Source organism: Teleopsis dalmanni, chromosome 2 (assembly GCF_002237135.1).
Source record: "Teleopsis dalmanni isolate 2A chromosome 2, ASM223713v2, whole genome shotgun sequence".
Classification (NCBI taxonomy): domain Eukaryota; kingdom Metazoa; phylum Arthropoda; class Insecta; order Diptera; family Diopsidae; genus Teleopsis; species Teleopsis dalmanni.
In genome coordinates this window covers 98,614,289-98,626,833 of record NC_051847.1, presented here as the reverse complement: position 1 = coordinate 98,626,833, position 12,545 = coordinate 98,614,289, and the positions used below count along the sequence as shown (strand labels likewise).

The window sequence follows — 12,545 nt, the reverse complement described above, 5'->3', positions numbered from 1 at the left end:
TTTATATTTTCTTATTAGATCATTTCTCATTTACGCTGGATGTTCATATCGAAGAGGGGACCAAAGGTTTGTTTCAGAAAATATAAAGGATAGTACTTTATTCAGTTTTTTTTTGTAAAAATATTTATTTTATAGAATAAAAATATTAAAATAGAATTATATGTATACATATATTAGTTTTTGGTATTTGCTGATAAAATGATCGGCTCTGTCAGCTTCACTATGTAGTCAATACAGAAATTGACGTTGATTATATATGGATGTTAACACATGAATGTTCGATGATAATTTAGCGAGCACTTTTATTTTAAATATTATCTTATTGCTACTATAACTTAGAGTAAGATTTCTTCATTACGAAATGAAGAAACCACAGCCACCAAAAAATCAAAACTATTTTATAAGAAGACAATTTTGGCGTATCATTCCCGCCAGGACGTGCAGGTTGTGAGACATTACCATCGCGTCTTAAATGTACCTCGTTGATATCTATCATCTGCAGGAATTATTCTTTTTCTTCTTTTTTAATTATATAGCATTTGCATTTTTCATAACACTTGTCAAACTATGTGTATGGTTTAAACTAGAGCCTTACCAAGCACGGCCTGTGGCTAATGTTATGTGACCCGCGACATATTTTTAATCTACTACAATTACGTGAATTTTCTTTTAGTGTAATAATAAAATCACATTATTTTATTTGATATACTATATCAAGTAAATGAATTTAAATTGATAAATTAATAAAACTAAATTTTACATTATAACAGTGTTATTTTATTTTTGTTGAAAACATTTATGAACGTATGTATTTGTTTTTGAGGTCCTCCAATATCTATAGTGATTGGTATTGACCCGCGATCGCATCTAGTCTGTACAGCCATATTTTACACTATGGTGTGTTAGCTGTGTATTTATATTGTATAACACTAGATAGCACAAAATAATTCAAGTGTGAAGAATTTTTAAACCGGTCATTTGGTTAGATCAAATTTATTTAAAGTCTCTTACTTAATATGTTGTCAAACATATTAACGCAAACAAACCTCATGGACCGAAATTCCATCAACTAATCGCTGCTGAATCGCAACAAAATCGACCCATTTCAGTCGCGATTGGTGATTGGTGATGAAAAGTGGACCACTTATGATAATGACACAGGAACATTTTGCTGTATGTTAAGTGGAATTTCACCGAACTATTTTTCTAGTGAAAATTTCACTTCAAGAGAGGTTTGTAAAAATCGACTGTCACAACTTTTTGCCAATAGAGACGAGAACTTCTATAAGAGAGGTATAATGAAATTATCTTTAAATACAAATGTATAAAAACGAATATGGGTAACTGACTATCCAATGGAGCGTCAAAATGCCAGTTCGTATTTTTTCTTGCGCTAAAAGTATACTTCGAAATAATTAAAAATAACTTAATTTGTTAACGGATTTTTTGAACAATAGTAAATTACAATATCAAAATTCTTATTTTAAATTAACTGAATTTTTATTTTATTATGAATTTTGGATTTTAATTTAAATTATTAAATAATTAATTATTCGAGTAATTAATAATCAAATGTAACGTATTTGAATACAAACATTTCCGCAGAGGAGACTAATTGTTGTCTTCCAAATATATTGTAACTTTCGCAGAACCATAGGAATAGACAGAGTACCAGCTCCCAACGGAACGGAGCACTGCGACCATGGTTGATCTTTTGTGCTGCAACAGACCCTAGTCGAACAGAAGACATTCCGCTTTCTGAATGAAAACAGAATGTCGACCATTGAGGACCTTCTAATGTCAGAAGAGAAGAGTAGTTCTCGACCCAGTGACCTCCTCCTGACCCAGATCAAGGCTGGGCAGACACAGCCCTGACTGCCCAGCAAAACCATAATCTCGAAAAGTTTGTTTTTTCGTTTAAGGGACTGTTTATGATTAATTGCTTGTTTATTTTAAAGTAAAGGACAGTGTTATTTTTTGACTTTTTTTATTTTATGTATGCAGTTAATATTTCATCGCTTAAATATTTTATCTAATATTAGCAATTTGACTTTCTTTTCACGTTTCGAAAATTTAAATTTTCCTTAAATAGTAAATAGTAATAATAATAAACACCACTGCAACAATCAGTTTAACTGTAGTGCATGCAATTTAAAAATAGTCCGAGTGGACAAATTTGACAAGAGTCAGCTCTGAATACTTTGAGTTTAACACACCCATACAGATGAGTTTAACGGTCATATTTGAATGTAGGCTACTAGGACTAGTTTGAGACCAGTCCATTAGAACTAATTAAATGGTAGTGTCTTCGCACTACTTTATAATCTATACAAAATACACGTAATGGTAATTTTACTTGAGCAATATCCAACTAAATAGATATTGACTTAATGCAATTAATGGAAGATTTGTAATTTATCGAAATAGTTGTTCAGGTAGGTAATTTGATTAAATGCAATGAACTAAAATTATAGTTTCTTAATATCATCTTTTGTCTACAGACCAATTAGATTTTTTTCATTTTTAATCAAACCTATTGGAACTTTAAATCCAAATTTTTAAATAAATTACATCGTTTAAATATTTAGTAGTATGCTTTTAGCACAATCAAAAAATTTAATAGCAATTAATTCAAAATTGCATGTATGTTCTTCTATCTTATATATTAATGGAATTGAGGGATTGTTCTTAACTTGCCAGCATGCGAAGATGTTAGTATCCGATGAGCCTAATATTAAGAGGATGTATTTTACATTAATTTTAATAGTGGTCGACTATTATTCAAATAGTAAAGGGATTCAAATAATTTTGACAGAATATTAAATATCTGTATATATACATCATATTCATATTCTACGCTGCTTGGTGACTCGATAAAAATAAGAAATGCAATAAATTTAATATGTGAACCGATGTTCAAATTCTAGTTAACTAAACTTAATGTGAACATTTCTGCAAGAATATGTGTTTCTAGTTTTAGAAAAACACTAGCTGTTGTCCGAACAGCTACTTCAGTCATCTATCAACATACCGTGACATATATTTAGATTTAGCTAGAAAACGTTTCTTCATTTTATAATTAGTTTTGGTCTCATATTAGATTACAGTATGTATTATGTATCAATTTTTAAAATCTAGAATAAAACAATTATTTAATATTTTATTAATATATGTATATTATATATTTTAAAGCATTGATCCAATTTTAAATTTTATATGCTCTAAATACGGCTGTTCAGCTGCTTTAACTTTCTGTATAATTGATTGAAGTAAGCAATTATTTATCCTTTGGTTACAGCCTTTCAGATTATTTTGTTTTTTTTTTTATTTATCTAAACAATAAAGGTACTATTCTAATTTACATATACTTTTAATTAATAGTTGAAATATTAAAACATACGTTCCACTTTAAAATAGTGAAAAAAAATTCGTTAGTCGAATTTATGTACAATGTTGTCGTATTATTAAATAAAAAAATATATAATATGATAACAGTAAATTTTATACGAAAAAGAATATAAGTAAACATCTTGTATTTCGTTCTAGATCCGGCTTACGATAACGATTAATTATAAAGAAATTATATGTAACAAATGAATTAGTTCTTCTCTTCTTTTTTCTGTTCGTTTGCAGTTTGATCGGTAGTGCTTTCTGAACTTGCGCTTTCACGGTCCGCTGACATCTAGAAAGGATATTTAAATATTTAATATATATACTTAAAAATTAAGAAATAAATTTTACTTACCTTCTTGTATGCCATTTCAAATAGTTTCAGGGATGATTGCTGTAGTTGTGAAGTAGCTTTTCTAACTTGCTCAGGTTCTGCGGTATCTTTATTTGCAAGTAAAGTTCTGAGTTCAGCAATTTCCTTTTTCAATTTTTCGCACTGTGAATAAAATAAATAGTTGTTTAGAATTTAGTGTTAAAATTTTTACAGAGTAGGCACAAGGGGTATAAAAAATCAAAACTGTTCACATTTTTTTTTTTATAATGATAGGTAGTTTGATAACCGTTGCCAAATAATTAAATTTTGTAGAAAAATAAAATTTTAAGACGTTATTGATTTGTCAAAAAACCCAATTAAATTTGGTTTTGATTAAAAATGGGTGGACATTTCTTCTCATTATAGTTAGTAGGATTTTACACTTGCTATTTATTATGAACCAATAATCCTAATAAACTTATTATATAATTTTATGTGTAAAGGTTACAAAAATTACGAAAAAAAAAAAAACTCACTTCTTCTGATGGCAATTGGCTCTTAAATTCTTCCATTTTAGTTTCAGTATCGTGCACAATACTTTCTCCCTGGTTCACCAATTCAATTAATTCGCGTTTTTTCTTATCAGAAGCGGCATATTCTTCCGCTCTCTTAATCATATTTTCAATCTCATCTTTACTTAAGCCTCCACTGGATTGAATAACTATTTGTTGTTCTTTTCCTGTTCCTTTATCCTTAGCTGATACGTGAACAATGCCGTTTGCATCTATATCAAATACAACTTCAATTTGTGGTACACCACGAGGTGCGGGTGGAATACCAACAAGTGTAAACGAGCCTAACATTTTATTATCTGATGCCATTTCACGTTCACCTTGATGCACTTTTATTTCAACTTGTGTTTGACCATCAGCGGCGGTGGAAAACACTTGTGATTTTTTTGTAGGAATAGTGGTGTTTCTTGAAATCAAACGAGTAAAAACACCACCAAGTGTTTCAATACCCAACGAAAGTGGAGTGACATCTAATAAAAGTACGTCGGTTACGTCACCTGCCAATACACCTCCCTGAACAGCTGCTCCGACAGCTACAGCTTCATCTGGATTAACAGAGCGAGATGGTTGACGACCAAATAAATCCTGAACAACAGACTGAACTTTCGGCATTCGTGTCATACCACCAACAAGTAAGACCTCACCAATTTCTGCTTTCGAAACTTCAGCGTCTGCAAGTGCTTTTTGACAAGGTTGTATGGTGCGTTTTATGAGATCACCTACAAGACTCTCTAATTTAGCTCTAGTCATTTTAAGATTCATATGTTGAGGTCCAGATGCATCCATTGTAAGGTAAGGTAAATTAATATCTGTTTGTTGTGAAGATGACAATTCACACTTTGCTTTTTCTGCCGCTTCCTTAAGTCGTTGCATTGCAATAGAATCTTTTGTGATGTCAATGCCGCTATCCCTTTTAAATTCTGACACTAAATAATTAACAATAGCATTGTCAAAATCTTCTCCGCCAAGTAACGTGTCACCATTTGTTGATTTTACTTCAAACACTCCTTTTTGAATCTCAAGTATAGATATATCGAATGTACCACCACCTAAATCGTAAACAGCAATTCTACAAAGATGTATTAGAATCCACAAAACTATTTAATAATTTATTTAATATTTAATAATATTATTAACTTACATTTTGTCTTCAGTTTTATCCATACCATAGGCTAATGCTGCAGCTGTTGGTTCATTAATGACACGCAAGACATTAAGACCAGCAATCTGGCCAGCATCTTTAGTAGCTTGACGCTGTGAATCATTAAAATAAGCTGGCACTGTAATAACAGCATTCTTAACTGGGGTATTGAGGTATGCTTCAGCGGTTTCTTTCATTTTCATTAAAACAAAAGCCCCGATTTGTGAAGGCGAATACACTTTTTTGTCTGTGGCTGATACCCAGGCATCACCATTTGAAGCTTTAACAACTTTATATGAGAGGTTTTTAATGTCTTTCTTAATTTCTGGATCATCGAACCGGCGGCCAATAAGACGTTTAGTTGCGTAGAATGTATTTGCGGAGTTCGTTACTGCTTGACGTTTCGCTGGCATACCAACCAACCTTTCTCCATCTTTTGAAAAAGCCACATGAGAAGGCGTCGTCCTGGCACCTTCAGCATTTTCAATCACTTTTGCTTGCTTTCCTTCCATTACTGCTACACATGAATTCGTGGTGCCCAAATCGATACCTATTACGGCGCCCTTAACTTCACCAGATCTAAACAATTAAATAGATTTTGGTGAATTGTCAGAAAAACAGAAAAACTTTGATACATTATATATCGTATAATTATTGTACTGACATTTTCACAATATTAAATCTGTTTTTTATATGTCGCTTGCAATATTATATTATGTCTGTTCCACGAGCTACATGAAAATTTGTTGGTGGAACGCACTTGTGTATACACAGTGTTATTCAAAGTTATTATGAGTAGCTCGTGGATCAGATCTATTATATATTTATTCTGTTTTTCATTGAGGATTGAGGTGAAACATTGTTAACTAAATCTTAAAATTTAAAATTTTTTATTCAGTTACGTAATAGGAAACTCGTGTAATTTATGTGTTTAATTCAAATGCCGCCACACACTTTACTACAATTATTTACTTATTAGAAAATTATTTACTTATTAGAAAATTATTTACTTAGAAAATGGATTATGAGCAAATGCAATTTCAGATCATAGTTCATATTATATAAGACTTTTTTCCTCCAATAGTTGTGAAAAGAAATTAATACAAATGTATTGAGATAAAATAGGAAAAAAAAGTAAGGAGCGATATTATTCTGCTTTTATTGTGAAAATATTATCATGGTGTTGTAAATTTAATAGGACATGAGACCTAAAAACACTATTTGGAAATTAAATTCTACTACGGCGGTTAGCTTCGAAAGTGTTTGAAATATTCTACATATTATGACGCAATAGCGAATATAAATTTTGTAACACAGTAAAATCATTCAATCTCTACTTTAATTTTATTTATATAACACACAATACTATTAACGAAAATTTGTACCGGGTTTAGGGCAAATTATGAGCACATTTTTATTTTTCATTGTGAATTACAAACTTACTTGTAACGTGTTTGCGAGAGCAACCCATTTTTAAGCAAAGGTCCTTCCTGTAAATAGAAAATATTATAATTTTTAAGTGTTCTAAGAATCGAAAATAAAAAATGTGGTTTAAAAAATAATTAGAAATACAATTACAAGTTTTACTTACAATCTCAAAACTTGAAAACTTTTCAGGCAGATGATTAGTGGCCTGACGCAATAAATTAGTACGAGGTAAGAGTTTCGACAATCTCAACATGTTTTTTTGTGTTTTGGTAATATATTTTATATTTTATTAGCTTTGCGTCCAATAGACAAATTACACTTTTATTAAACCAGCTATCGGCTTTTAATGAAAAATCTGCACGTTTTTCTGCTCCAACTAATTATAACGTAGCATGAGCAAATTGGAACGGGTATAATGAAACAGGTTTCACAAGCTGATATAGTAAAAAAATTTTGTATGTAGATAAGCATAAGGTGTCTATGTTTTATAATGTCAAATATCAAAATATATTAATTAATATAAATCCGACATAAAAATGCTCATATTACTGATGAAATTTGTTTGTAATTATATTTACAGTTAAATATTTTTTAAAAGATGTATCATATGGTAGCTGTCAGTTCTAATTTCTGTTATATATCACTATTTAAACAAAACTTAAGTTTTTTGCTTGCTAATTCCCTTTAGAGGTCATGATTGCAGTCACAGTCACTATTCATTGAAGTGAAATGAAATAAGCAGTCAAAAGGCCTTTTCTTTTGTAAGCATATCACAAAAAAAACAACGGCTTATTTTAAAAATGACATATGAAACAACACTGCTTATTAAGTCCAACGTTCGTGAAATCACTTAATTAATGGTATGGTTGCCAAGACTAAAAATTCGTCTATTGCGAACAATTATTGGAAGTACATACGAAATTTTCAGTTAATTGTCAAGGAATGATTTCGTTAATTCTTCGTATTTTGTGTCGTCATTGTTCGTAACAAATACGTTACTTTTTCTATTTATTATTTTACTAATAAGAAGCATGAAAATTCATATTTTATTCACAATCATGTACAAAAAAATATTAGGCGGCGGTGTGGCAAAAAATGCATGCTGGTTTATATTCGCTAATCTTGCACATCTACACATAAATTAAGAAAACAATATTTTGTATAAAAATAAAACATTGAAATTTTTTATTTTTTCGCAATTTTCAAAATGATGACATGCTTGAATTTTTGTTTACATATGATTTTTGACATATAATTGCAATATTCGTTGAAATTTCCAATGAAGGTTCACAATAGTTGGCTTATTGCGTTGGTAACACTTTCTTCTTTACTGGCCGAAGTGTGCAACGTGCTGCTTTTTGCCACACTTGCGAGCCACCGAAAACAGTTATTCTTACCAATAATTGCAAAAAATTATTAATCCTTTTCGAAATTTAAATTTTATTACGTGTTTTGTGAACTATTTAATCCAACCTACAAATCAAAAGTTTGACTGACACAATTTATTTTGTTTATAATTTTCACAATATATGTATTAAGCCGCTCCGAAGTGTGGCAAAAAAAGAACAAGTGGCTTGATTAAAATCTCCAAAACATACACAAAACCAGTGTTCGTGTTCTTAATGCACAAGATATGGTCACGCACAAAGTATCAGGCTATGCCACACCAATACCATGATACGTGGTACTATATCACATCCTTCCAGAGGTGAACCTATTTTGATGTTGATAATTTATTGACATAACAGAATACCATGCATCTAGAGAGGTAAATTTAATAAAATCCGTAATCTCCGGTGTTATTTATTCGATAAATGAAATAAATGGCACTTCGTTAGTGTGTCTCTGAGACCTTCGGGTAACTGGCGGCTTCCAGTTGTAAGATAGTTTTGTCCGGGTACAGCAGATCTCCGCCCGGATCGACACTAAACCAAAATAAAATAAATACTAACATTACAAAAACAAGCACGTTAAAGCCAAGCGCTTTGAGAACTACAGTTTCCAAGATACCCACCTCAACTTCTGGCGATAATAATAGGGTACCTTTCAATAAAACAACGATCTCTATGCGTTCTGGCCCTCCGTGAAGACGGGCATTTCTTCGAGAGATATAATAATAGTTCGGTTACATCCAAAACAGGTCCTCAATACTCCAAAGGAGGAGAAAAAAGAACCTGTATCGAAGCGTCAGTGCTCATTAAATGAGTTAACTTCAAAACTTGATGCCAAAAAGGTAAAGTTCCGTGGCGATGCCATCACTACTAAGTCTGACTAAATCTGAACTCAAGCTTATAGATTTGTACACTGAAGTCCTTAAAAAATGTCCATGTACGATTCCCTAATATCGCGACAGCGGATGACCATGTGAATCTCGTTGCTTGCGCAGATCAACTTTCTGTTGATCTATTTCGCAGTGCCATCTTCAGAAAGGGTGAGGTTTGGCCAGATGCAAAACTCAAAGTCGTTGCTAAAGTGCAAATTCCGAATCGGCCTGGAGCGCGTTCCTGGATAACGTTCTAGATGTTAACTGATTCGCACATCTGATTGCATGCCTTTGCAAGTTGCTCTAAAAATTCTGTGTTTGCGTTTTTATAAAATTCGTATGGGATTCTATCTAATCCTGGCGCTTTCCCGTCTTTCGCTTTTTTTACGGTCTGCAATATATCACCCACCGTTATAGGTTTATCTACCTCGTAGATTTGTATAAAGTTTGGAGCATACTGCACATCTTTCGCCGTTTGTGTGTGATTAAGAAGATTTTCAAAGTGTGTCTTAAACTCGTTTGGCGCAATTCGTAGATCATTTATTGAAGGCCTATTTCTTAGCTGTTTAACCAGTTTGTACCATTCTTTGCCACTTTTAATCGTATCTATGCGTGTCTCTAGATTTCTATAATATTCAGCTTTACTTTTGCTTTACTTTTCCCCTTTTAAATATTTTACTCTAGTAGTGCTGTTTTTTGTTCTTCTATATTTTCTCAACAAATGTTTAACCTTTTATTTCCCGATAAAGCATCGAAAGTTATAACATTTTGATTTTTTCACAGAGAATCCCTTACATTTTCGTAATTTGGGAGTAGGTTTGAGTACAACTTCAGTTAAGTCTGTTAAGTCCAGATGTGTTTTATTTTGCAGCTTCGTCCTTACATTTTTTTTTAGTTTTTTGCTATATTGTACTCTCTTCGCATCTTTCCATTTGAGAAGCAGTTATCGTTCTGCATTTTAATGTGCTTCACATTGCTATTTGAACTCTACCACCAAATGATCAGACCATGCTTTTAATTTTACCGTAAAGCTTTCTATATATGTTAATATTTCTTGGGAGAGAGTGCATATGTCATTAACAGTAGAACTGTTACTACTTATATATGTTGCGTTACCTTTTTTAACTCCTGCCGTTCTCGCATTGAGCACTATTTGTCAATAATCACACCACAGTTCAATGAACTTTTTTCCTCTGGTATTAACGACTTTTGATTGACTGAGCTTAACGCCTGATTTAAATTCATTTCTCAATATTCTTCTCAATATTTTGTTATATATATCCTAATATGGCGTTTACACTGGCCGAAACTGGCTCATTTTGAACGATCCATTTGAAAGTGTTTACATTCGTTGTAATTCATTTGTTCTCATTTCAAACAGCTGATTTTTCAGCTTGCCTGTTAATGTGATTTTTGCCTGTGCCAAAAAAATGTTGTATGAAAGTTTAATAAACCTTCAAATCTTAAATTATGTACTGAAAACATATTTTTAACTTCGATTAAACACTTTTTGGGAAGTAGAAGATCTAAAAAGAAGTGCGTCGTTTTGAAGAAAATGCAACCACCAAACATTTCTTTACCTTATATTGTAAATATGTCAAAAACAGCTTTATCAAACTGTCGAAATGCCATGAAGACTTTTTATTTAGGGTATATTCAGTGTATTCATTTGCATTTCGAACATATTTGGAACGCATCTTGATTTCGCGCTTGAAATTTTGTTTTTCTCCACCAAATTATTACCCAGTTGTTCGAAATTATCTTCCTAATCGTTACAATTTAGATATAGCGGAACTATTTTAAGATTTATATATTTTGTTTTTATGTTGATAATAATAATAATTATTTTATTGATATTGCTGAATATTGATTGCATTTCCACATAGCGGAAATAATCAGTAGAATATGTCTTAATGAATTTATTTTATTAATAATATTTTTCCAATAGTTAATTATAAAATTATAAATAAATACTATATTAATTATTTTACCATATAATACATATCATCAATAATATCTTATATATTGATCAATAATTAGTAGAAAGTATTTTATTAATAATAAATATTGAAAAAAAAATATTTTTTTAGTAATAGTAAAATATCGAATAAATTAAGGTAAGGTAAATTGAAATTTATTAGGGATTTTTTACACTCTTATGTGAATATTTATTTATTTATTTATTGCACTTATTTATTATTTTGGTTAAAAGTTTTCAAATTTATTTATTTATTTATTGAACATCTTATAAAGGATGTTCACAATGGTGACACTTAATGAACCAAATTTTTATCTAATTTACACTACTCGAAATTCTGGTAAAAACTAAAATTCGCTGCGATATCAATATAATTTACTATTTTTCTCAATTTACCATCATTTTACTCGAACTCGCACACGACCTAGAGTGGTAAATATACACGTGTCATCAAGCGTGGTTTGACAGCGCGCGTGCTTGTGTCAACTGCAGTTACCATAGATGTTGACAGTTGAACGTTGTGTACTTGCATAATACGAACAGCCTGCTAAATATGTAAACTGAATATCTGTCAAGTTTTGTAATGTTTAGTTTAAGGTTATAAATTTATTTTATACAACTTGTTTTAACATGGTTGAAAACTCGGACTCAGACAATGAAATTAGTGAAGACTATTACACATTTCTTAACCTACCAAAAGAAGTTAGTTTTGTGATAAATATTATCTATTGCTATTCCCAGTTCTTCAGTCTACTTTACTATAATTTCAGGCAACATCGGAGCAGATTAATTCTGCTTACCGTAGGTTAAGTAGAATATATCATCCTGATAAACACATTGATCCTGAAAAAAAAAGACATGCGGAGCTATTATTCAATAGAACTAAGCGTGCTTATGAAGTGCTTTCCGATCCGCATAAAAGAGCAATATATGATTCTATTGGAGAGAAAGGCTTAAGAACAGATGGATGGGAAATTGTACATCGAACAAAAACTCCATCCGAAATTCGGGAAGAATATGAACGCTTAGCACGAGCAGCAGAAGAACATAAATTGCAACAGCGAACCAATCCACGGGGAAATGTCACTATTGCGGTAAATGCAACAGAAATATTTGCACCATATGATGAAACAGAGCTTCCCCGTATAGAAGTTTCTTCAATGAGTATTTCGCAGTCGATTGAAGCTCCCATAACACGTAAAGATACAGTTACCTTAGGCGGAACTTTAAATTCATCAAATGGCAATGGTAGTGGAAATTTCGTTGTGTGTGGTAGAAGATTACTTAATAAAGGATGGTTACAATTGGATTTGGGAGTGGGCAATGGACCTTTGTTGTGTGTTAAAGGTTTTAGAGATGAATATAAACATTATATCGTTATGTAATTATTATCTTATACAGGTGGAAGAACGCTTAACTCAACGTTCTCGGTAAATGGAGGCACCTCATTAAACTTTCGT

General features: G+C 31.5%; 2 protein-coding genes across 2 annotated transcripts in view; one reads left to right on the top strand and one right to left on the bottom strand.

Annotated features, from left to right (window-relative positions):
- Positions 1 to 3,476: 3,476 nt before the first annotated feature.
- On the bottom strand, positions 3,477 to 7,290 carry LOC119678152 (heat shock 70 kDa protein cognate 5). The gene is made up of 6 exons (XM_038089840.1): positions 7,008 to 7,290; positions 6,860 to 6,906; positions 5,417 to 5,995; positions 4,240 to 5,344; positions 3,746 to 3,886; positions 3,477 to 3,682 (listed from the first exon to the last, which is right to left on the bottom strand). The coding sequence occupies exons 1-6, from the start codon at positions 7,095 to 7,097 to the stop codon at positions 3,599 to 3,601; spliced, it is 2,046 nt and encodes a 681-aa protein (XP_037945768.1). The 5' UTR covers positions 7,098 to 7,290; the 3' UTR covers positions 3,477 to 3,598.
- Positions 7,291 to 11,609: 4,319 nt separating this feature from the next.
- LOC119675152 (dnaJ homolog subfamily C member 11-like) overlaps positions 11,610 to 12,545 on the top strand; it is a 1,281-nt gene continuing 345 nt past the window's right edge. The window contains exons 1-3 of the mRNA XM_038086340.1: positions 11,610 to 11,787; positions 11,856 to 12,432; positions 12,487 to 12,543. Coding sequence (XP_037942268.1) covers positions 11,716 to 11,787; positions 11,856 to 12,432; positions 12,487 to 12,543 — 706 coding nt within the window. The 5' untranslated portion in view covers positions 11,610 to 11,715. The remainder of the gene's footprint in view (positions 11,788 to 11,855; positions 12,433 to 12,486; positions 12,544 to 12,545) is intronic.